Source organism: Diprion similis, chromosome 6 (genome assembly GCF_021155765.1).
Source record: "Diprion similis isolate iyDipSimi1 chromosome 6, iyDipSimi1.1, whole genome shotgun sequence".
Taxonomy (NCBI): Eukaryota; Metazoa; Arthropoda; class Insecta; order Hymenoptera; family Diprionidae; genus Diprion; species Diprion similis.
In genome coordinates this window covers 20,154,836-20,179,587 of record NC_060110.1, presented here as the reverse complement: position 1 = coordinate 20,179,587, position 24,752 = coordinate 20,154,836, and the positions used below count along the sequence as shown (strand labels likewise).

At 36.7% G+C, this 24,752-nt stretch overlaps 1 protein-coding gene across 8 annotated transcripts in view; it reads right to left on the bottom strand.

Moving 5' to 3' along the window:
* The window catches only part of LOC124407745 (KH domain-containing, RNA-binding, signal transduction-associated protein 2-like), a 64,514-nt gene that overhangs the window by 3,316 nt on the left and 36,446 nt on the right, over positions 1-24,752 (bottom strand). For 3 of the 8 annotated variants that reach the window (XR_006929351.1, XR_006929352.1, XM_046884213.1), the window contains exons 2-7: positions 22,927-23,048; positions 11,038-11,157; positions 2,732-3,032; positions 2,440-2,554; positions 2,225-2,359; positions 1,866-1,966 (exon numbers count right to left, since the gene is read on the bottom strand). Coding sequence is in view for 6 of the 8 variants with exons in the window: in XM_046884213.1 (XP_046740169.1) it covers positions 1,866-1,966; positions 2,225-2,359; positions 2,440-2,554; positions 2,732-3,032; positions 11,038-11,157; positions 22,927-23,048 (894 nt within the window). In the remaining 2 variants the exon portion in view is untranslated. Of the gene's footprint in view, positions 1-72; positions 414-1,504; positions 1,727-1,865; positions 1,967-2,224; positions 2,360-2,439; positions 2,555-2,731; positions 3,033-11,037; positions 11,158-22,926; positions 23,049-24,752 lie in introns of those variants that run through there. The other 5 variants (XM_046884207.1, XM_046884209.1, XM_046884210.1 and 2 more) reach the window with 5 other exon arrangements.

The following is a 24,752-nucleotide window of genomic DNA, read 5'->3' as shown; positions in this document are numbered from 1 at the left end:
TCCTGCATTTTTAGAAGACGCTCGTCTTTGTTGTTACGTTCTTATTCATTATTTAAATCCTCATATTCGTCTCTTTTGTCACTTTGAATCTCTTAATCGTAGTTGTTTAATTAAGATGTTCTTTAACCCAATTCCTTTTCATTTTTTTCTTCTTTTAATCGTAGGAAAAGATAAAGCTAAGGGTGATGATCGTTATACACCTGCTGTATAAGAGTTAAGGAAAGGTGGGGAGGAGGAAGGTGGGTATGCCTACGATTATCGTATAAAGGTGGGAGGCAGGGGGGGGGGGGATAATAATTATTATCAAGACTTTTACTTGGACGGACGGGAATACGGAGCAGTGCGGTAGCGCGAGCTTGAGCTCGATGTGGTGGTGGTCTTGTACGATTTCCACGCGCGGCTCGATGACTCCTCTGCGAACGTCATTCAGTGATGGATTTTCATTATTAGGAGAAATTTTTTTTACTTCACACAACGACGATATTAATATTTAAGTGAAAAATATACAACAAACTACGACGAATTAAGTTGTTCGTCTAAAAAACAACTTGTTAATCAATTTATATTATTATCATTCGATTTAAGCCACAAATATCCAACGTTTCTGGGCAATTAATTTTATATTCATCAGTCATCATACATCAAGTTTATCTGACGATTTTGACGATGATTACTGTGATGTTTAGTATCTTTGTTTGTTTGTTTGTTTTTTTTTTTTTTTTTTAATCGTTAAGACTCAATATTAAATTGTTCAGAAAGGAAAAAGAATCAAATATCGAAACTTTAGAATGCCATTATTATTGAAGTCACTTGTAATGGTTTCTATATTTTTTTTTTTTTTTTTTTTTTTTTTTTTAAATTTTGGATTCCCTTTTCGTTGTATTAAAATTTCTTAAAAGTTCATCATTTTTCTCGAAAGCGGAGTGGTAAAAATCAAACGAGCCTTTACTCTGCTGTAAGAACGGCAATAATCAATCTTGTTCAAATAATTTCAAGCAGTAAAAGAATAGTCATTTCTGACAACTTTTGTGCCGCTAAAAACTAATAACATCATTAAAAAGTGAGAGAGCAAAAATTTGAATTTGTCAATAGTTGAAAATAAAATAAAATAAACGTACAACGTCATGCTAGTAATGCAAAGCCATCGGAAATAGAATTGACATACTATTTTGTTTCTTCTTTTGGTTTAAGCATTGAATTATTTTTTGATGTATTCTATAAATTGCAGGGAGAATTTATGATTGAATTCGGTAATAAGATTTATTTTATTATCGTCAAATATTTTCACTAAGAATTCAAATATTTCTTTATTCTGCCACAGTCATTGCGTGAATCGTTAATATATTTACGACAATCGTCACGTGATACGACGACAATATGATATTTCAATCAATTATTTTCATTTTGTCACACACTTCAATGAATGGCAATTGAATATATTAACATCCGAAGATTTGATTATAAAATTTGATTCTTTCGTTATTTTTTTTGTGTTTTCTGTTGATTTTTTTTTTTTTTTTTTTTAATTTTATGGCCAGCATATCACACCTAGATTTTAGAATATCTAGTTAAACTTTTATTACCAAAATATTTAACATTCACATTTTTAAGCTTAATCACGTTACGTAACGTAAAAAATCGTATAATTGGAATGAAATTTCGTCAGAACAAATATTTTACGTACAAACTCTGGACTATTTGACGGCAGTTTAAATGCGCTTCGTGGCTGGAGGAAAAAAAAAAAAAAAAAAAAAAATTACAAAAAATTTCTCCCTATTCGTCCATTAATCGAGTCATGTTGTTCTTTAAAATATATGAAAGAAAAGTAATAAGTTTAAATGATATTCATAGCGAATCTCACGTACCTGGATACTCCGACGATTCGTAATAATCATGCGATGAATGGGGCACAGCGTCGTCCTCGTATTCATACGTTGTATATCTCGAAGAAGGATACAGATCATCCCTGAGATCAAAAGGAATTCACGTCAATTCACAATATATTATAAAAAGTCTTTGATAATTGAGCGAAAGTTTGAAAAAAAATAAATCTCCGTTAATCGGAATTTAATTTCTATTCTAAAAATTCTATTTCAGGCCTATATTTTTTAGCTATTGAAATTAGGCGGGTTATATAATCGTCGAGCCTCTAAAAACAAGCTGAAAATTAACGAAGAGAAAATTTCATCGGAGCTGTAATTAAATACTCAAGTGAGAAACTTACGCGGAGGATGAGGTGTAATGTCGATCGGCGTAACGGCTGCTCGATGAAGACGAGGGATGATAGTCGTAATCGTGATGAGACGCGACCCGGCTGCTAGGCGGTGGAGTGGGCGCCTCGTACCTACGGGAAGAGGTTCTTCCTTATACTTTGAGTAAGATAATTATCATTAAAATGAAGTAAGGACGAATCGAGGCGAGATAATGTTCGATATTTACCCGTAACTCTGGTCCATCGCAACTCTGGCACGATCCAGTATCGAAAAGACCTTGGTCTTCGCCGGCACTGGTCGCGTTATCGGCCCCCGGCTCGACGGCGGCGGCAGAATGGCTGCTGAAATATTATTCGAAAGTTGAACATTTTGATCGAAAGAATTGAATATTTGAATTTTCTTAGGTCCGTTCAGCGAGAGCAATCTTCTTTGAAGAAAGAAAAAAATGTGCCCCGATTTTTCAAAGCCAGTTTCCAAACTCGTAAAATATCTGGATAAGAGAGAGAATTAGAACTGACCCCTGGATGACCTTGGGACCGTCGGTCGGCTGCTGGGCCTGAGGATTCCACCGCCCCTGGCCGAAGGTCGCCTCTCTTCGCCGGCAGACGGATCGTCGGCCATGGTTAACTCCATTTCGCGCATCTGTTCCTGCCGGATGTTGTCGTTGTTGTCAGGGATAAGGTACTTCCGGACTTCGGCTAGGGCGAAAGCAATGCGAGCGTGAGCTTCCGCTGGGGGTGCGAGAGCAGCAATTTCAACGTGAAGATCGTCCGAGAGATGGGCGTATTTCGGGTCCAGCGATTGGCGACATTCCTCCTCCTGTTTGTTGAAAAAAAAAAAAAAGAAAAAAGAAAAAACGGAATATTATTATAAGTGTTAAAAATTTTATTCAATTCCTCTTGACGACATATTTATATCGTATAAATATGTGTAGAATAGATAGAATCGTCAAACGTGAAACTGAATTATTATTTCTAATAATCGCGGTGTAAGAAAGTTCAGAATTGCCATTTTGTCAAAATGTTGCATGAATTTCCTGAACGAAGAGAAAAAGATTATTAGAATTGATACGAAGTATAGAAATTTAGTTTGAAAATGTCGAGGGCTTTCGGTCCCCTCTGGATATCGAGCTGGAGAGAATTTGAACTCAGTCAACGTTTATTTATCTCTCCATTGATCAGGGGAGTTGGTTCTTTCCTTTTCAGTCTAATCATCAGGTGGCGTAAACTTGGCTCGAGCTTAGGAAGATTAGAAGACGGAGTAGCCTGCAGAATATACCCAGTTTAGAGGAATAGAATGGGCTGAAGGCTCGGCTGAAAGTAGATACGGATCAATTTGCGTTTGGATTGAGGAAACTCGGAGGAATTCGCAAGGAGCAGCGCTAATTACACACTGCAGGGTTATATCAGAGAATTAGGAATTTCCGCAAAGTAGGTGCAGTATTTACGTATACGGGTATCAATTAGACGTTAATCAAGTAAACGGGTATCATAAATTAATCAAGTAAACGGGTGTCAATCGAGTAAAAACCAATTTTGACGATGATTTGTCCAAATTGCTGAAATAATTATGTGAATTCTCTCCTAGCTTGACGATTTCGATAAATTTTTGAACCCTGAGAGAACGATTCGGTATACAAGGAATGATCAGCATCTCTAATATATTATATATATAAGAGACGTTGGAGAATTTATACCGTCGAAAATCGAAATTCCAAAGGATAATAATTTTGGGAATAAAAAAAAGGAGGGAAAAAGGAACCAAGAAAAGACCACCAAAAAATTACTTATAAAGGTCAAAAAATCAATTTTCAGAACTCACTATCTCCTCCGTTTCGTGTTGGAAAATACATTTGAAAGAATGGAGAAATGGCGAAGGAACTAGGGATCCAAAAACAAAAAAAAATACTACACATAGAATTTTTCAATATTCATTGAAAAAACCTGACAAAAATAGTGTTGAATCAACTGTAAAAAATTCAGCATAGTTTCTGAGTTAATTATAGAGATTTTGAAGTAGGCAAGACGATAATTAATATTGATGAGTGACTACGCGCATGTGGCGACACTTATTTTTCCTACGGAATCGTTGAATTGCTGCCAAAGCCATAATTCTATTAATTTTCATTTATTTCGGTTATTTTCACTTATTTCACTTTATTTTTTGTCACTCACATCCTGTATATCAAAGAGTTCTCCACGGTTCTAATTCACGGATGATTCATCGCGAGGAGCGTGAATTTCGTATAAGCGCGGTTAAAAGCACACAGCAGTTAAAATGGAAGGGAAGGGTTGGATTAGCAGCTACAAGTAATGGGAAAACAGACAGAAGCCGCTAAAGTTTGGCCGTAAATCGAACTGTATTTTGGCCCACAGTTGCCCGCGAAAAACACACTAATCTTTCGCTCACGGAGGGTAGAAGAAAAACAGAAATAAAATTTTTCAGATATTTCTGTCACTGTCCACACGTGCGATGTTCGATTTGTAATACTTGTGCCAAAAATAGCGTCTCGCTTTTCAAATTCCTGTAATGGTTAACAGCGTGAAATAGTTGCGGTGAAAAAAATCTGTGAAAGATTATTCAGCGCGTTGAATAAAGTGAGAGGCGTTAAATCGGTGATAAAATAGGAAAAATACCTACGAAGTTCGTAAGCATTTGGTAAACTGGAAATAAAGTAAAAGTCAAAGGAGGGTGCAGTTAGATAAAGGCCCGTAAAACAGTAGAATTCGGTGCTACGGGGCATAACTGAGATAAAATGTAGATTAACCGAGCACCGACGATTCGCAGAGATTAGAATATACGCAACGTGAAGATTGAGGTGATTCAAAGAGGAGGAAAAAGAAGAAGAAGCGAAAGCGCGAAACTTTTGCAGGTGTGATATCATCGCCAGAGCGTCAAAATCGCGTTTAACGATTTTCATTTTCCCCTTCTTATATAAACGCCACGTGAATTTCGTATCCTCTTATTACACAATTTATATTTTGCTCGGTAAGAGGTTCATCTCCCACAATTTCCGGATCACTTTCAAACAGGTACATAATACAGCCTGCAGAGAGAAAATTTCATCAATCTTATTACACAGCATCCTGCCCGCTGAATCAAATCGTTACCACCGTCGTCCCCCTCGATCAAAAACCCCTCAAAAGTCGCGGGAAGAATTTAAAATACGATACGTACCTATACGTGTAACAGAAGAGATCAAAGAGGGTGTAAAGTGGGAAAAAAAATTAGGGAAGCAAAGATTTCTCTCCGCGAGATTACCTCGCTAACTGCAACCACAATTCAATTTTCACACCGAAATTTAAAACTCCGTGGATTTTGATCAAAGATCGTTGCCTTCATTGTGTTTCCTCCTTCATTTTCATGCTAATTTCAGGCAAAAACAAAACGTTTATAATACATACGCATGCTGCGTGTAGGGATATGAGTTGTCTCAAAATTCAAAAATAATTCCCTACTTTTTTCAGATTTTTATCTTAAAACTCTAACCCGTGCGCCCCAAGAGCGTGGATTTTCCCCATTTAAAATACACGTGTTTCGGACACATTCATAGTATATATTTTATTGTAAGAGTAATAGTTTACAAAAAAAAATCTGCAACCACGAGGTTTTAGTGGTTATTAGTGGTACTATTTGAGAAAGAATTCGCATCACCATACCATGCAGTCTGGACGAGTTACACACCCTTGAAGTCTAACTTTATTCCATTTTAGATGAAATGCAATTTGTCGCCAAAGAAAAAATGTGGGACGAATTTTGCTCTCCGTAAAAACATTCTATCAAAACATAGAATTTAAAAGGCAGTTTTACAACACGTTACTGCTCTAGCGACGACGGTAAATCTGTATTCAAATTCTGATCGCTGCCTTAAATTAAAAGAAATTTTCTCATCTCTACCCAACTCGAAGCTCTAAATTCGAGTTTTCGCGACTTTATCATCGTTTTCAACAGTAAAAATGCATTTTTCTACGATGTGGTATCTACAAACATCAATGGCAGCGATTTCTATTTCAACAATTAGTTCCGTTGAAATTTTACATCCCCTCTTTTAAATATCCGTATTTCATAACATCTAAACCGACCCAATAAATCTGATCAGGTACTCGCGAATTTCACAGCTAATTCGAAAAGAAAAAACATAATCGCGGATCTCTCCAAAATATTTGTAATCGTCTATTTAAATATTGACGTGCCTACATAATATATTGCTTGATCGAGAAAAATGTTGACGACCGTTATACGTATATACGAAAATCTACTTGCGAATTTTTCAAGGTTTTCAAGATAGCTTCGCGTAGCTTCGCCGATCTATGTCAAGTAGTATTATACCTACTATGAGTAAACTATATCATTCCAGTCGTATTTCGAGTTCAAACATTGACAGAGAGATATTAAACGTCTCTCCTTAACCGACGGTAGGATAGTCTGTACTTTAAATTGAGGTTAGTAATAATAAACGAAAGAGACGAATAGAAAAGAAGTAAATAATAATAATAATAATAATAATAAAAAAAACCAATTAGGAAGGACTCCGTAAATGATTAAACGGTCAGGACCTCCCGGATTTTTATCAAACACCCCGAGTCTGGCTCTGACAATGTATAATAACAATAATTGTGTGAAAAGTTATTTCATTTTTCGCATTGTTATTTTTGCGAATAATTTTTGTCGCTGTTTTGAAAACAAAGTTATCTCAGACCGCAGGCGTGTATTTGACTAATTATTAATTAACGGATCAGCACAGAAGGGTGCGTCTCTGTCATGCAGAAACCATAGGGTGTAGACTTGTAGAGTTTCGAGTTTGAGTTTCCGATAATTATTTTCGAATAGGCTCTGCGCGATATTAGACGAAGGTACATTGCCATAGATCCCCGTGTAACATAGTTATACATCATGTGTTTCCGCATTATATATATATATATATATATATATGTGTGTATACACCATAGAGTGAGAGGATATATGTATATGTATAATGGCTATACGTTTACATATGTATGGGTAGAGAAGCACGGAGAGAATCCCCGTTCTTGAGTTTCTAGGCTTATTAAATTCTCAAAGTTTGTTACAGACAAATATTAGGGAAGAGAAGGAGAGACAGAGAGAGAGAGAGAGAGAGAGAGAGAGAGAGAGAGTTGAGTTAAGTTGACTTGCGGGTTAGGTAGTCAGTAGGTAGTGTGTAGGATAAACTGGGCGATGACAGAAGGGATGACAGAAGGGTTTGATTCAATTAAACTTGATAAAAAAAAATTAAAAAAAAATTTCAAAACAAAGCTGGCGTTTCAGCAGCCAGACTTGTTATAATGCGCAAGAATTTATAAGCGTTTTCTGGGAATCTACACAGCTGTTCTCATCTCATTCACTGTTCTCTGAATAATATATATATATATATATATATATATATATATATATATATATATATATATATAGATATGAATTAACAGTATAATCAAATTCATATCACGCACTTTGATCATGGCGAATTCATCAAGAAAATGGCATTCACAAACTGACTCAAGGAAGTATAAATGAGTTTCAAATATCAGGGGACATAATGTGGTTCGTTGTTCAGCATCTGTGGTTGAATCATTCAAGTAATTTACAATCATTTTCATGAAACACGAAAATAAAAAAGAATCTCTGGTATCTGAATAAATCATTCTTCGTTCGTTTTAATTAATTATCGTTAATCGAGATTAAGAATATAGCGTTCGTTATGTGCCAAAAAGTATGGCGTTTCGTGTAAAAAGAGAACTAAAAACTAAAATAGAAGAAAGTGTTTAAAAAAAAAAAAAATAAAACGTTGGAGTAGTGATTCGATGGAAATATAATCTATAAATGATATGTATTCATTTTCATTGAGTGATAAAAAAAAATATTCATCCACACCCAGGTAAATTACACTGATTAAGTTTCAATCTTATCACTCCAATATTGGCAATTTCGCAAGCAAATAAATTGGCAAATGCAGAATGTCGATTCCTGAAACCCTTCGTCAATTTTATCTTCATTCTTCCATTTATTACTCGATTCAATTCCAGTTCTCCCTCGTTAGTCCAATATATTTGCATAAATTTCAAAATTCCGCAAGCTTTGATTTGACAATTGCTGACTCTGTATCGATTCCTTGATCAAACTTACGAATGCATGCATATTCAGGAGAAGAACTGTTATTACCGGTTCTATTATTTGTCGTGACGGAATGAAATCCATTGCGCTGCTGCTTTACCCATTTCACTCGGACAGTAGCTATTCACAAATTGTACGTATCAAGGAAAAGTTAGCATTGCCTGGTAGGACTGAGTTATTGCAAGAGAGTCTACAAATTTCGAGCATCTACCTGTATTATATATAAATATGTATTGTATTGTATATAATGCCTGGTTATATTTTTACAGAACTTCGTCGACGACTTTAATTTAAGAAATTTTCAACTTTTTCAACAAGTATTTTCAAAAATACTAACGCCAAAAATTTCCAACTTTCAATCAAATTCCTCAACTTTTACTGGTTCTCTGCAGATTACGTTTCTACGTTTTGTCAAACTTCTCTCCATTCCTTAGCGATTATGTACGGGATTCGATATATTCCGTACACGTTAGCTCAGGGTAGGTTCACCGGATAGCGATAAGGGTGTGGTTTCGATCCACGAATGAAGAAATAAAGGAAAATAAATTGGGGATAGGTTGGTCGGTTATCGGATTGAGAGAAGGGTATTCGAGTATTTTGAAATCAGTTGAAACGGGGTCAGAACTCCGACGGGGGACAGATTCAAATGCCTTTGGAATAAGTGAAGGGCATTCGAATTAGGGCTAGGAAAAATGTTTAAACAAAGACGGAAACGAATACGCAAGTATTCGTAAGAATACGACGAAAACTTTACGCAAGTGCATAGAACGTAGATAAACCAAAGATTTAGAAACGAGCGTTTTAAACAGATGAGAAATATCGAGAAAGATATATGATAGATTGTGAGCTCATTTTTAATACCTACCCACCGTCTATTTTCTTTCGATTTGTATGTTTCTTTTTCGTTTTTCATATTTGATTCGAGATCTGTTGATTGATGTACTGTTATTTAAAAAAAAAAAAAATATATACATATATACATGTATATATATATATATAATATGTATATATGTCTTGAATCAGATTCAAACAAACGTTCGAGATGAATTATTTTGTAAGAAAATATAGTGCAGAGATCGATTTCACTCGTATCAAAAGTGTTGCTGATATTGAACGATGAGTATTTTAAAACACAGCTGATAATAATTGAAATCAAGTTCGTTTTGTTTTCTATGCAGAATCCGTTTAATTGAAAGTGATAATTGATTGCCAATCTGACCAAAGAAAATTTAATTTTAACAATTTTCGAGACGAAATTGAAAGCTTGTGAAAATATAAAATATTTGAATTTTTCAAAGGTGAAATTGATTGGTTGCTAATTCTGTTCTCAAATTGAATTCGCATCGCATTCAGGTTTTCTTGATCGCCGTCTGAAGAAAAATTGATTGAATAATATTCCCGCATACCAAATGATGTATATACTGATTATTTTTACTTCGCGCCCTCCTCCTGCAGCATTCTGTAGTCGCTTGCTTGCCCAAGTATGAGACTTTTATTCAAGGAGATTGATGAGTAGAAATTCAATGCCGTTTCGTTAATTCGGTTACGAGATGGGAAAGGATTGAGAATTCCTCAAATCTGTACATTCGTAAGATGTACGAAGATTTCCTCACAAATTAACGAAAAAAAAAACCAACAAAAAGTTCGTAAACAAAGGCTTAAACAACGCGATCTTTCACTTAAAATGGTTTTGTAATCTCACGCTACGATGGCTTACTTTGTTGAGAAAACTATTATTCAATAGTAAATTTAATATTGCTGTTTTGGAATCAAAATCAATTAAACTACTGCAATTTTGAAATATAGAATAATAGGTAGTATCTTGGTAAAACGGTAAAGAATATTATTTTCAATAAAATAACCAATCACGATATAAAATCGAAAGAATCTATTAGATTTTCGACAATTTCTTTTATTCGTTTGAAAAAAAATTTCCACATGATTTTGGTATTGTTTTTCCTCGCATTTTCGAAAAAATCGTTATACTTTATAGCAATACGCGTGAATTTTTTAACTGGCTGACCGAAGGTGCGGCTAGCACGTGATAAAATGAGTAAAAAATGAATAATTTTCGACTCACCAACCTCCCCGTTTCCGAGTAAATCAGTCTCTGTGATATTTGCCAAGTTATACGATGCCTGTATAAGACTCGAGATACAAGCTGCAGTGATCAAAGTTTTCCAAGACAAGACACAGCGCAGAACTGCTACTTAGTTTCGGTGACGAAAGATATGCGGCATCGTTTCCACCATACTCTGATTACACACGGAATATAACCTTGTTTCTCTCTTCCTTCTCCTCCTCCTCCTCCTTTTCTGTCCACCTATTATATCTACTGTTATCCGTCTCTCTCTTTCTCTCTCACTCTCTCTCTCTCTCTCTTGAGCAATTCTTGCGGACTTTCGGACTCGTAGCCGTGAAATTAAAGTCCTTCAAGCTCGTAATTCATCTCTCAGGGTTTAAGTAGAGAAAAGTCCTTCGCAAAACGCGGAGATTATACGCAGACCAATAAAACTGTCAGCCGATTGTTATATACTTGTGTCGATGTCGTGAAAAGTTGAAAAAGTAAGGAAAAACACGCGTCATTTGTTCAGGCTTGACTTTCAGAACTGCATCTTCGATATGACATCGCGATTTGATTCGATGTTGAAAAAAATTAAAATTAAAATTAGAAAGAAAAAAAAAAAAGATTTACCTTTTGTCTGTCCTTCATTGAGCCACGTCCCAAAACCGCCATCTTGCACATTGTTTCCTCCTGTAAACGTTTCATCGAGTTTCCTTTGGGGCCCAGCAATTTCCCGACAAAGTTGAACTGCAATAAAGCGCAAGAAACTGATTAACGTTTTAGATCTACGATATATCATTTGATCACGATACTAAATAAAGTTTAGTAACGATTGCGGGATAAAATGTTATTAGAGGACGACGCAAAGAAAGGAAGAAAAAATAAAAAAATTAAACCTTCGACACTCGAGATTTCTTTCTCTCTTTCTTAGGGAATAACAATTTCGATGTCTGTTCGTACAAGATATATATATATATATATATATATCCATCGTGTGCTGTATTTTTTTTTTTTGAGAAAATTCACCTGTATTATTCTTCTCCAACGAGCAGGATATAAATTTCAGAAGAAACAAGGAGGTAGAATAAAACGAAATGAACATTGAAGGTAAACAAAAATGAGAATAGAAAGAAAAGAAATTATACAGGTAATGAGAGCAAAGGAACGCAGAGAGTGTAACTAAATAATTCGGAGGTAGGTAAGCAATTTCTGAGCGAGTGTACGTGAGCTTTTATTCCTCCTTCAGGTCTCTTGACATTCGCGTATAACCTACCCTCAGGGAAGGAAGAAACAGTAACCGGTTACCGCACGTCGCGTCCGCCGCGTTTTTCCGGATCTCGGTTTATTGTTTTGTGGGTCAACAGTGAGCGGCGAAGAAACTGGGTAAGGAAAAGGGGGAAGAGAGAAAGGAAAAGCTGGACGAGCAAGACGAGGGGGAAGAGAGAGAGAGAGAGAGAGAGAGAGAGAGAGAGAGAGAGAAAAGGAAAAAGAAAGGGAAACAAAGGGAAATTTCCCCCCGAGGAAGTGGAAGAAAGTTGGAAGACGACGACGGAGTAGCGAAGCAATGGCAAAGGGAGAAAAGGGACGAGAGGCCTCATTGTGAAGTAAATAAATAATGCATCAAAAAGAGATTTCAGCTAAAATACGACCTCCCATTCGACTACCTTTCTCTTCTTTCTTCTACTGCGCTTGCCTGCAGTGTAGGATATATATATATATATACATTTAAATATTCCAGGAATATTTATACAGAGCATTCCATGCCAGCTGCTAGCTCGATTATCGTTCATCCCTGACGATCTCAGGCGTAATAATCTAAAATTTTCTTTTTCAAATTATTCTCTTACTTCGAACTGCTACGCGACCTTAATCCTCTGAATTTTTATTGAAAAGTTCTTACTCGGTCCTTTGTAAATTGATCAGTAAATTGATGTTTTCTCGAGAGAGAGAATTGCACACGCTGTGTGAGGAAAAAGAATATGGATGACGTCCAAATTAGGCAGGAGTAAATGAAACAAAGGAGACAGAGAGAGTTATACGCGGACATTTGCGACGGTAGCTGGTGAAAGCTCGACTGATCATTTATTCAACGATACAACTCGGCCTAACAATCCGTTAATTAACAATGCAATGGGTCCGTTGAATATTCTAAACAGTACACAATGTTGTTTTAAATGCGACAGCCTACGCACAGAAGCTTTCACAAATAAATCTTGATATTACTACTATTATTGTTGAAGAAATACCAGGCTGACTGTATAATTGCATATCTAATAAATATCTAATAAATAATCGAGGTGAAAAAAATAATTCTCATGGCATAAATAAAGTAAAATTTTTACACCAAAATTTTCAAATTTTCAAACATACGAATCTTCGTAAATTAAATCTTGCAGTTGTTTTTTTCTTGAGACTCTACGAACATTTGTAACGGGTGCAAAAAACAAAAGATATATAGATATATGTATATACCTGTTTGCACAGCTAATAGTTGAAATATACAAGCACATATTACAAAAGGGAAACAAGGTGAATTTATACCAAGCTGTATAAATCTCAGAAGATTTTATCACGAACGGATAACGCACCACGAACTGTCGCCTAAAATATATTTTATGGTGGGTTGGATGGGGTTGGGGGTTGTATATTATACAAGGTGCAGTGCAACGGGGGAGGGGGAGGGGGAGGGGTGTAAGTGTAATCTTCTTACCATTTTACGATTTTATATCGGATAAAGAACAGAGAGGGTATGAAAAATGAAATGTCAAGCAAGTGAATGCATAATGTAAAGTTAAGAGTGGAGAAAAGGAGGAGAGAAAAATATGAACGTGGAGAAAAAATAAAAATGAAAAATAAAGGAAGAAGAAAATACATGAATGATATAACCAGAGTTAGAGGCACACGGGCGAATGATTTTAGAAAGCACGTGTTTCACGCTGCTCGGGGTTTATATTAGCGACGGACCTCAATTTAAAAATCCCATCTCTGAAGGAATTTTCTCTTCGACGTATAATACCTTCATATATTGTGAAGACATGTGACACCCCGTGTTGACAAAACTCTGGACAAGAGCTTTTGCTCTAGGTATCTACCATATATTGTCTATTTGACGGGACGACGGCGTTGATACTCGTTTGCCACAACCGTCACGACGGATCATGTCACAGATTTTTCCAACATTGGTTTACATTCCACACATACTCCTCAGAGTCACGTTCTCAATAGATTCTCGAAATTTTCATTACATACTTGAATCGCACCTTACCGATAAACCTTCCGAGAGAAACTCTTCAATCAACTTTTATGTTTAGAAATTATAGATTACTCAAAATCAGATGTACCTAATACGAGAGACTGACGACAAGTATATTATCTCTAAACATATCTTTCGACCCTCGGAGAGTTTCTACACACAATTACAGTTCACCAGATCCCTACAGCGAAGCACTCTCAGGGTAGATTAACTAATAACACGATCCTCCCTATAAATTCGTAGCTACAGATTAGAAAGTTCCAACTTTAGGGTTTCGCATTTGATCATACTTGGGAACCTTCCTTCCACCTTCCAACATACATCCCTACGTAAATTCAGCCGCTAGTCGTCTGTGTTTATATATATATGTATATATGACACTGGAGTATGAGTGAACAAGTCGAGGGACAAAAAAATATCTAAGCGCTAAACTTTGAATCGTAATAATTTCGTCAGATTCGTTAGTTTTTTCGTATTCCTCACGGACTTTCACGCTCATAATCGATTCTCGTATAATAATTTCCGTACCTTTCATCGAACGCGAATGTAATTTTTTTCTTTCCCTCCTTTTTTCTTCATTTCGAAACTGAATCAGGGTGCGTTATCCCCCGCCCGATAACCCTCCGAATGGGTGAAAAGCAATTTCGGATTTTTTGTCAGCCGGGGAAGAAAACGAAGGGGTGACAAATTTCGTCGGAAAATAATATAAATAACTCGAATACGTCGGCAGCACGCAATCGGCGCAGGCAAACGCCCGTAATTCGAGTCGACGACGAAAACTCGAGGCTCGCTGATTGTCAGTGGGGAAAAAAAAATCAATGCGAGAACAAGAAGAGTGCGGTGAAGGGGGTTGAAGAATAGGGAAAATTCGGAAGATCGCACGTATGCGACGAAACGCAAGTAGAAGAGAGAAAGCTGCGCGCGAAGGGTGCGAGTGAGTTAGTGCAGGGTTAAGTGTTCAGTCCCGGGGGGGTGGAAGGCGAGCTGCACAAGCGGAAGTGAACGCGGGACCAAGAGAGAAAAATATATAACTGATGGGGGTAAACTTCATTAAAATTCCGGTTCCCTCTCATTTTTATTTCTTTGTCGCTCGGTTATCCGCCTGCAATCCATCCGTCCGTCCGTCAGTTCTGGAATTTTTTAATTATGTTGTTCACGGCTTGGTTTTCTTTCCCTTTTTTTCCGTTTTTTGTTTTTTTTAAATCATTCTCCTCCCCATTCGCTTTTCACCCCTACTTTGCAGTCGCTTCTACGCGGCATTATTAATGCGATTACAATTTTTTTCTACTCTTAAAATATTTTTATTTTCTTCTTTCTTTCTCTTTTTTGTCAGTCTAGCCGTTTATTTCATTCCGCTCTTCTACATATATATATAACTATTGGATAACTCCCGTTTTTATCTTTTAACGAATCGTTAATAATTTTGGAACGAAAAATGTTATAGAATAATGATTAAGGTATAGAAATTTGTAGTTCGAACGAGTACGTCAAAAGTTGGAATGCGAAGTGGCCGTGTGATAATCCTGCACTCAGGAACAAGTTGCGAAGTGGGAAAAGCGAAGAGAAATTGGTAACGAATGGCTGACCGCAGCGTTGCTTGTTTCACTTAAACTGACTGGGCAGGCGAGTTGTTGGAGGCTGACGTATTTTTCACCTTCAGTTTCCCTGTCAGGGCGTGAACGGGGTTGCGATATATATGTTTATTGGAAAAATATTTCCCGAACAAATGATCTTCGACACGTGATTCATCGTTGCTCTGCACTTTGCCGGTGAAAAAGCAGAATTGTCTATATATTCTTTCAGGGAAGCAATTTATCACCGCAGATCTAATTTCGTTCACAGGACACGAATAACATTTTCGAAATGACTTTTAGTTTATGCTATTTTAATTATTACTGCAGATGTGAAAGTAATTATTATGCTTCCTCGTCAAATCGATTAACCAATATTTATATTATAAATGAAATATTGAAATACTGATTTTATTTACAGCACAGGTATTTCGGCTATTATTGTTATAAATATTCAATTTCCATAAAACTTTCTATAAAAGAGATTAATTCACTGACAATCAGCTCTGAAGTTTATAATCGAATTCGAAAAACGGTAGATTATATGCCATAATTTTGCGATAATATATTTCATTTGCATAGATATTCATCGTTAATAAGCACTTAGTGCAGAAATTATAACGGTAATACGGATTAGCTAGCTGCATGATATTCAAATTTAATAACAACTATTTATTTAAAAATCAGGTAAATCGATAAAAAGGCCGTCGAAAATTCCTTTTTGCATAGAAATAATACAAAATTTCTGTAGCATTTGCAAACGTAATTCGAAAACGCAATCTCGTTTATTTGAAATACGATCTAGTACACTAGAATTGATTTATACGTTAAAACGTCCAGAGTCAAGGAATTTTGAACACAAACGGTCGTAAATTTTCGTGATCTGGTTAAATTGGATAGTATACTTCTGTTTTTTTTTTCGTCAAAAAGCCGGAAGTATAAAAACTACCACAGTCACGATATAGAAAACTAGTTATTAATTAATCCCAAACGATCATTGTTTACGTGTAAAAAAAATGAATTATTCGTGTTACATAATAATACCTGTATAAATTCTACCACAAGTTATAATTTCCCTTATAATTGCTTTGATAAAATTCTATTTCGATCGTCGAAACTGTGTAAAATTATTCACTCAAATTGTACGACTTACGTTCGATTTAACGCCGAGATCGGGTATATGTATAAAAAATTTTGGCGCGAGAGGAATCTACGTGTACGTGTATAAGAATGATTAATTATAACGGAAGACAAGGAAGAGTTTTGCGTTTCACAGTTTAAGGCGAAGTTGAATAAGCAGCGGCGTCTTCAAAGACGAGAAATGATTCTTCATCCAGTCGAATTAGTATTAAAATATTCATACCACAGAGGGTTGAACGAGGATAACCGCCACGGCTCCTTTCGATATAAGATCACAACGTTTACAGATTGTATAACGATTGTATAACATTATACAACGTACGAACATCTTAGTTATATTTGATGTTATAATAAAATAATAATTAGACGATATGAAAAGGTTTGCAAAATTCTGCATTGCCTGCTTTAGAATGCGCATAGCACCTACTATAGCGTCGATTCCCCCTGTCGTCCGAGTTAAACTTATAATTAATCAAGATTTTCAAGAAAGATTGAATTCATCTTGCCTGCTAATTAATGCCGTCAGCTCGACAGCGATACGGAATTATCTTTCGCGGTAATCAAGATCTTTTGTCAAGAAAACCGGCTCTCTGTCAGAGCCTGCATTACAGATATCCTTATATATAGTATATATACGTTTATTTAAACACGTAAATTCAGGACTGCCCGACTCGGGATGTGATTTCACCCTCAGTCGTCCATCCAACGCGGAGAAAACCGCTCAAAGTAAAATGCGTCATTAGTTGTTTCAATTATTTCTACTCTCCCTTTCCCTTCTGCCTATAATTACTTCGGTTTAATAATAAGTCTTTGAAATCTTATTAGGCGCGTCTTCTTTCATTGTTCGTATTCGTGCAGTTCTGTGACGACTACAGCTCAGGTATACTTATATTAAAGAACCTTATCTACAAAAGCTTACAATAAAATTCGCACGACTAAACACTTCACAAGAATTTGTGTTAAAGTCTTTTATTATCGAATAATTTATCGTTTTAATTGACATGGAATCTATATAAAAATCAAATAATGATACGAAGATGAATATCCGGTTTCTTTTCTTTAATTTTCATTTTAATCTAAATAAACGTTTGAGTATATAATCATAATGTACCATTTCTACTTCACATCATCTTTTCTTTTCTATAGCTTTTGTGTGCTTTTCGCGGTTACGTTCAACTTTTCAACAAGTTTAATTACAACGTGGTTTATTTTTTTTATAGCTCGTACCTCACGTTTATAGGAATATATAATGTATATTATACCCACACACCGCGGTCTTAATACGCATTCGCTTTAGTGAAATCCTTTCCCTTCCCCCTTGGGAAAGAGAACATCAACTGGAAATCTGTTTACACGCCTATAATAACGGGCATAACTTTCATACTGATGGTTATAATATATAATATACGGCCACGGTGTTTCATCGGTAAATAAATTTCATTATTTAATAACCAATTATCGGGTACGTATAAGCCCTAAAATATCTGTGCGATTATACGTTAAAATTCAATAGTGAAACACTTACGGTGACGCACGAATCTTTTAAGATCTGGGAAATTCCATCATTTTAATATTTCGAGTGATTTTTTTATTCTACGGAAAATTCTGTACAAATTCTGTCCAGAATACTAATTCATTGCTACCTAATAACCATTCAACTAATTGTAAAGGATTGGGATTAAAAATTGGAAGGATCAATATTCGAAAAAATAACGAAAGATGAATTGTTCGAAATTTTGATTTTCAAAAGTATCACTGATTAGAATGACTACTAACCAGTGACTCAATATTTCGAAAAATTCATCTTTAGTTATTTTATCTTCACATGTTTGAAATTTCGATATATCGGCCATTCGCAATACCCATTGAACCTTCCAAGATTTGAGCTCGACCTGAAACGGTGTGATTTTAATGTGAAAAGAGTATCAATATAATATCCATCACATCGTATCTCCTCTGCACAGTTAAGACGATGCTATAATATTTTCATCGCGAAGAGCATCGAGAAATCTCTTTCAACCATAACCCGAAGTATGAAATAGTCAGCCTTTATTATAACGATATTGTTTATACAGCGAGGTCTATATACGCGTAAGTGGGGGAGGGTTTGGAAATAAATTGACTGAAGTGAAACGACGGTTTCGTGTAACTCGCAAAGGTGGATGTATTTCGACATGGGTGTATTAAATTACAGTAGATACGCGTCTGAAGAAAGGGGGAAATGAAATCTCACCCGCGTGTATGCATATATATCCGCAGCAGGCAGGCAGGCAGGCAGCTTGCATCCATTACGCAAAACCGTGTGAAAATAGAAGTTGACGCTTTCAGAAACCGCGAGGAGACGACTCTTCTTCGCAGAGTGCTCCGTTGGAATATTTACTTACTTTCCATCTGTACAAACGTATACAATGTACATATATGCCCAGGATAAACTTACAGGTAATATATATACATATACATATGCATCCTGGGACGACGAGCGAAGACAACGAAGATCCGAATTCAATCCTCCATTCGGAAACAGAATTGGATACACGCTGCTTGAGTGTATTCCTCCGCACAAACACTAACCTTATTATAAATCCTCGCGCTCGCGTTAAATCTAATAAATGCGTGTATGTACGTTGCGTTTTACCTTACAGATCGTAAAATCAAATTTTATAAATACTTTCTATCTTTCAATATTCCTCCCCTCCACGAGGTCGTCGTTAGTACAAAGTAAAACGAAAGGGTCGATAATGAAATAAAAAATACAGGAAATTCGTTATGATTGCTATAGTTGTGCTGCATGCGTTGCACGGTAGATATATACAACATAGAATGAAATTTGGATCTTTGGATCTTACAGTAAACTCGCCGCATTAAGAAAAGGATGCGAATAGTGTTAATCATAAATTGGCGAGAAGAAGATAGTGGAAGGTTACCTTCGCCATGCTCGCCCACCTATTTCCGGCTGTTGTATCGGCCAGATTACATCGTGCAGAGCTTGCAGGGTTTTATCTCTGTGTTACCTATACGCATCTCTACACACACACACACACACACAAATAGATAGATAGATAGATAGATAGATAGATACCTGTAGACACATAAAGACCCTTGCCACTTCGTCGAAAACGTTTCTGATTTATTGCTGATTGCAGTATTTGAAGGAATTTGGGAAAAGCTTCCGTTCGTTTATACTCATATCGCTATACATGTGTACCTATTACTATATACCTACGTTGCTTCCTGACCACCTATCCATCATCGCTTATATATAGCTCCTTGTTCCAGAACATTCGACGCTATAATACCGGATCAAAATCTTTCGCTACCGCTGCTGCTGCTTCTGTTGCTCCTACAAAGTATGATTGAGACGAAAGCTTGAAATCTTTCGGTTTCATTCCTCGTACAATTTTCTTCTTCTGCAGATCAGACGCCAAGATCTTTCACAATACGGATGTAAGTCAGAATTAGTGAGAGCAACAACCTCAGAGGAAGACTATAATTGTTTTGTTTTAAGATTTCGTCATACATACATGAAATGGCGAACCAATTTCATGTCACGTAAAATTTCGTCGCCGCGCTGATTTCATATCTGCGAATTGAGAAGATTCAAGTAATTTTCACGATCACAGGTGAGAAAACTACTTCATACAACTATTGGAAATATCTCCTTCGTTATTAGGACAATCATAACCATATTATTAGCTATCAATATTCCCTCTCGTTTCATTCGCCAAAGATTCATTTCCCGCGAGCAAATACCTACGCGGAAAGTCTAGTATAGTAGTATAGCAGCACCGATAGGCACCCACTGATTGTCTGGGATCACGAAGAAAACCAGTATATTAGTACCTAAACGCTACGCGAACGGACAGGCAATATACGAATGGGTAGGTATACTATACTATACTATAATCACCAGACCAACCGATCCAACAATAATCCGAGTAGCAACAATATAGAAGCAGGAGAGTCACGTAGAAATAATTATTGGATTCATCACGTGATCGGAATACGAGCCTATGTATCAACTGCTCTCCTCTCGATTCCTTGGTGAAAAGATAAGACGAGAAATAAAATTCACGTTTCAGAGTTCAATCAAGGATCGTCGATCGATTCGATCCAAGAGATCAAAAGTGAGAACTAACGGTCATCCAAATTAAAGATAATTAAGCGGGATCCAGGAGATTATAGAAATCCCCTTTTCACGGTCGTCCTTTTAATACCTATATTTGTTAAACCGATCTTTTACTCTCACGATACGCGCACCTTGGACGTCATACGTGCGGTAGACGGTGTAATTAAAATGTCGACGTATAACCGGTGCATAACTTATATAGAAGTCTGTCTCCGCGGTGTTAAATGCTATGTAGATTTATGCATATGAGAGGAGATTTTCAATTTACGGACCGAATAATATAATGTGAATTGCGAACGAGTGGACGAAGCGAAGCGTGTGATCAAATCTGATGCATGCGAAGTCGCGGAATTGAACGCGTTTGCTCTCTCTCTCTCTCTCTCTCTCTCTCTCTCTCTCTCTGTCTCTCTCCCTCCTCTCTCCATTTCTATCTACCTCTGTACGTATGAATGAAATAATATGAAAGATCCGCAATTGGCAAGAGAATTAACTTGATATTTTATTATGAGACATCGGAACAGTTGCAGCTCATCATTACTTGCGAGTAAGAGATAAATTAATGAATATTTTTGACAAAATTTACTTTTAGTGCAATATTAATACGACAAGTAATCATTGAGTGTAAAATTTGAAATGCAATTCGTTGACATGTTAAACACGCGTTTACCAACCTTATCTAACAAAGTATTAACTTCCGGTTTTTTGAGGTAATAGTAATATTAATAAAAGCTCGATATAAATCGACTGAACAAAATGTACGGAAAAATATTTTTACAATATAGAACTTGCAAGCTCCTGCAGCTTTCATCCCATTATAGTATCAGGTATTATAATAACAAAACATATAATTGGATGAAAATTTCCGCTAGTCTCGATTTACGTGAGTACGTACACGTTGGTATTTACTTAATAATAATTCTCGACTATAACAGGTTGCACACCAGATATGGAAACCAAAAGGACGAATCAACTTTTCCATACAAAAGAGAAAAAAATAAATGAACAAACTCTGCATTGCACGTAACGAGCAGAATAACGAATGATAACTTTTGGATAGCCGTAACACGTAGATTATTTACTTTTAAAAAATTAATCAAACACGGATTATAATAGTGTTATGATAACGTAGTTTTTCAAAATCTATTCATCAAAGATTATTCCATATTTTCGCAAAGTAAAACGTTCTCTCAAATTTGATAACATTTCCATACATAAAGAGGCTCGTAATTACGACAGAAAAAAAATAAAACTGCAAACGCTCGTGCGTGAAGAGAGTGAAACTTCGCGAAGAATCTTTAAACACGTATCCAGGAAGTTATGGGGCAACAATAGACAACAATTCCACACGTGTGTCGATCGGTCAAATCAGATATATGTATATACATATATACACAATTGTATACCGTCCGATATTGTTAACGTCTAAAAGCTCGGCAAGAGCGAGGCGAGCGATTCAGTCATGCGAGAGGCACAGTAACGGCTTGGAGCGATCAAAGGCAGAAGAAGGGGAGAAGAAGAAAACAGCCGCGGGAAATCCGGGGGGAGGGGGAATCGATCAATACAGTAATTTACGTATACGAAAAGGAATAATTCATATGAAAAGATCGATCGATAAATCAATTGCAATCATTCCACCTTTGCGGTTTGGAAAGGCATTTTTTTTATCGCGATTTCAGCTCGTGCTTCGTATGAAATAATATTTTTAACGAAGTTTCATCGTTGCTCAATGATTTGGTATATCATTCGGAATCGAGACAAGAAAAGAAGGCAAGAAAATTTCAAGCTTCAATTCAACGAACAATTTTTTTTCATTCCATCCGACGACGTGGAAGGATATTACGCTAATAACAATAATAATAATAATGATAATGATAACAATAAAAGTATACTGTGATATTCAAGACTTTTTCAGCGTAACTTCTTATTGCCTGTGCATAAAGTCGCAATTTTCTTACGAGTATACAAAACCCTGGAGTAATATTTCCTTCTCAGCCAATCTCGTTACCGACGAGAGGTTTAACGAACTCTTCGAGACGAGTTAATCCTTAATTTCAACGCGGAATAATAACACCGAGTCGGAAATAATCCTGCAGAGATAAAGATGAGAAGAAAAATCAAGATAAAAAGAAATATTCTCATAAGCGCGAGTGCGAATCGCGAGCGAGCCCCTCGTTTTCGGTGATAATTTAGTCGCCATTTCCGAAGATGCGCGATTTTCATCCTTGTCTACGATACATAATAATATATATCTATACATTTCACATGCCTACATAGATAAAGTTTAAGTACATCAGGATTAGTCGACTTGTTGAATAAAATCGTCAATTCACGCGTACCTCGAATGTTGAAAATTGGAAAAAAAGGATATTCCGAGAGTTGGAAAAGTATGTGATCAGGGATTTGATAGAGAATTAATAGAATATTCTTACCTTTGGATGCTCACGAACAGGCACCAGGACCTTGACCGCTACTCTTATCGGTTTTTCTCGATAAATATCAACGTACTTCGGGTCTCTCAAGGGTTTCCCGATAGCTTGTGTCTTTTGAATTTCTGCAACAAAAAAATCCCAAGAAATCTTTATTCCCAAGAGATCTATGGCTGGCTATCGATACGCGGTGATCTTACACGGTTCACAGCTTTTCTCGGTGCAAATCCGTTGTACGTTATACATGTATACCATAGAAACGAGAGCGCCTTACAGGCGGCAGGTCTAGTAGATATAAAATGTCGACAATTTTCCCGCGTCTCGTTCGTGCGGTTTACCTGTTTATCTTTCGAGTTTGTTCCCTTGGCTGGTCGTTTGTTTCGTTCGACGTAGATTTATAGTCGGTTAAACCGGACGACACCGAATATCTCCTTCTTTCTCTCTCTCTCGCTCAGTTCACCCAGATAACGTGTGTATATATATATATATATATATATATATATATATATATTTAATTTTCTATATACATGCTGCCAATATCAAATTTCACACCAAAAATTCCAAAAATATTTTTCAAAACTTTTAGCTTTCGCCGTATGAAATTATGCAATACGAGGCATGTAATGATCCAAATGATTCGGTGCATGAAATATTTTCGAATCGAATTATTACACCGATAAATTCAAGCCGAATCATGACGATCGCAGAGAGAAAATCATGGATGATCGGCATGTGTAAGATCGGGATAAAACCTAGACGAGACCTGCTTAATGTTTTTAAAACTGAATTGACGAGTGAAAAATTCTCACGACGGTCACGTGACCGGGGATAATAAAAAATGTAGAAAAAAAAAAAAAAAAAAAAAGGTACGGACTTCAAAACCGCGTTACGTACGAAGCGAAGAGATTCCTTGGCATCGTTTCCAAGTATAAAAATCGAATTGCGGGATTCTGACCCACCGGCGGATGGTGGGCATCGGTATGAAGTGTATTCGGTGATACTGCACGGCACATTCTGCCGGGGGATCAGAGAAAGAAGGCTAAAAAGTGACCAACCAACAGCCTCGAGTACTATCCGTGCAACACGACAATGGTTGATCAGGCACAAAAGGTTCGCTTTAGCGAAGAGGATACCCTGCAGACGTACGTCAGGATATCTAGGTAGTGATGGTGATGGTGATGGTGATGGTGATGGTGGTTCACCCCCGTTGGTAGCATCCTCGATAAAACTTTTTGAAAGGCTCGTGTTTTGCAGCGAACGTGAGGCCGAGCCAAGATTCGACCCGCTTCTCTTCTCCTTCTCCTTCTCCTTCTCCTTCCCTTCTTTCCTCCTCCGCCGCACCTTGGGATTGCATTGTGTTCCTGATATCTTTGCTGTATTATCAACCATCCGACGCCACCCGCTTCGCTTCCCGTCGTTTCGTTCGCCGCCTTCTCATCCTCGACTTTAGCTGGCCAAGGCAAACACTGTAGGTGATGCAACTTTTATAGGTAGTAGGTATGAGAGCGTCTGGCACGTCAGAATGGCTTATAGATACCTTACAGCATGGTCGAAAGTTGGAAAAAATTGAAATCGCATGTAATTCATTGCAGGAAATTGGAGAAAACAAATTTTTCACCACCCTCAAATTCACAGATCTATAATCCCCCCCCCCTCCTCCCCCCCTCACATTTTGATTTTGATTTTGATTCAACGTTTGCTTCTGCACTCGGCATTCAACATTCAATAGCGTAGAACCTGCCACGAAGAATGCGTAGCGTCGAATTTTTTCTATGATACTTATATCATCATGGGTGAAAAGACTCCGGATAGTCATTAATCGACTTAGA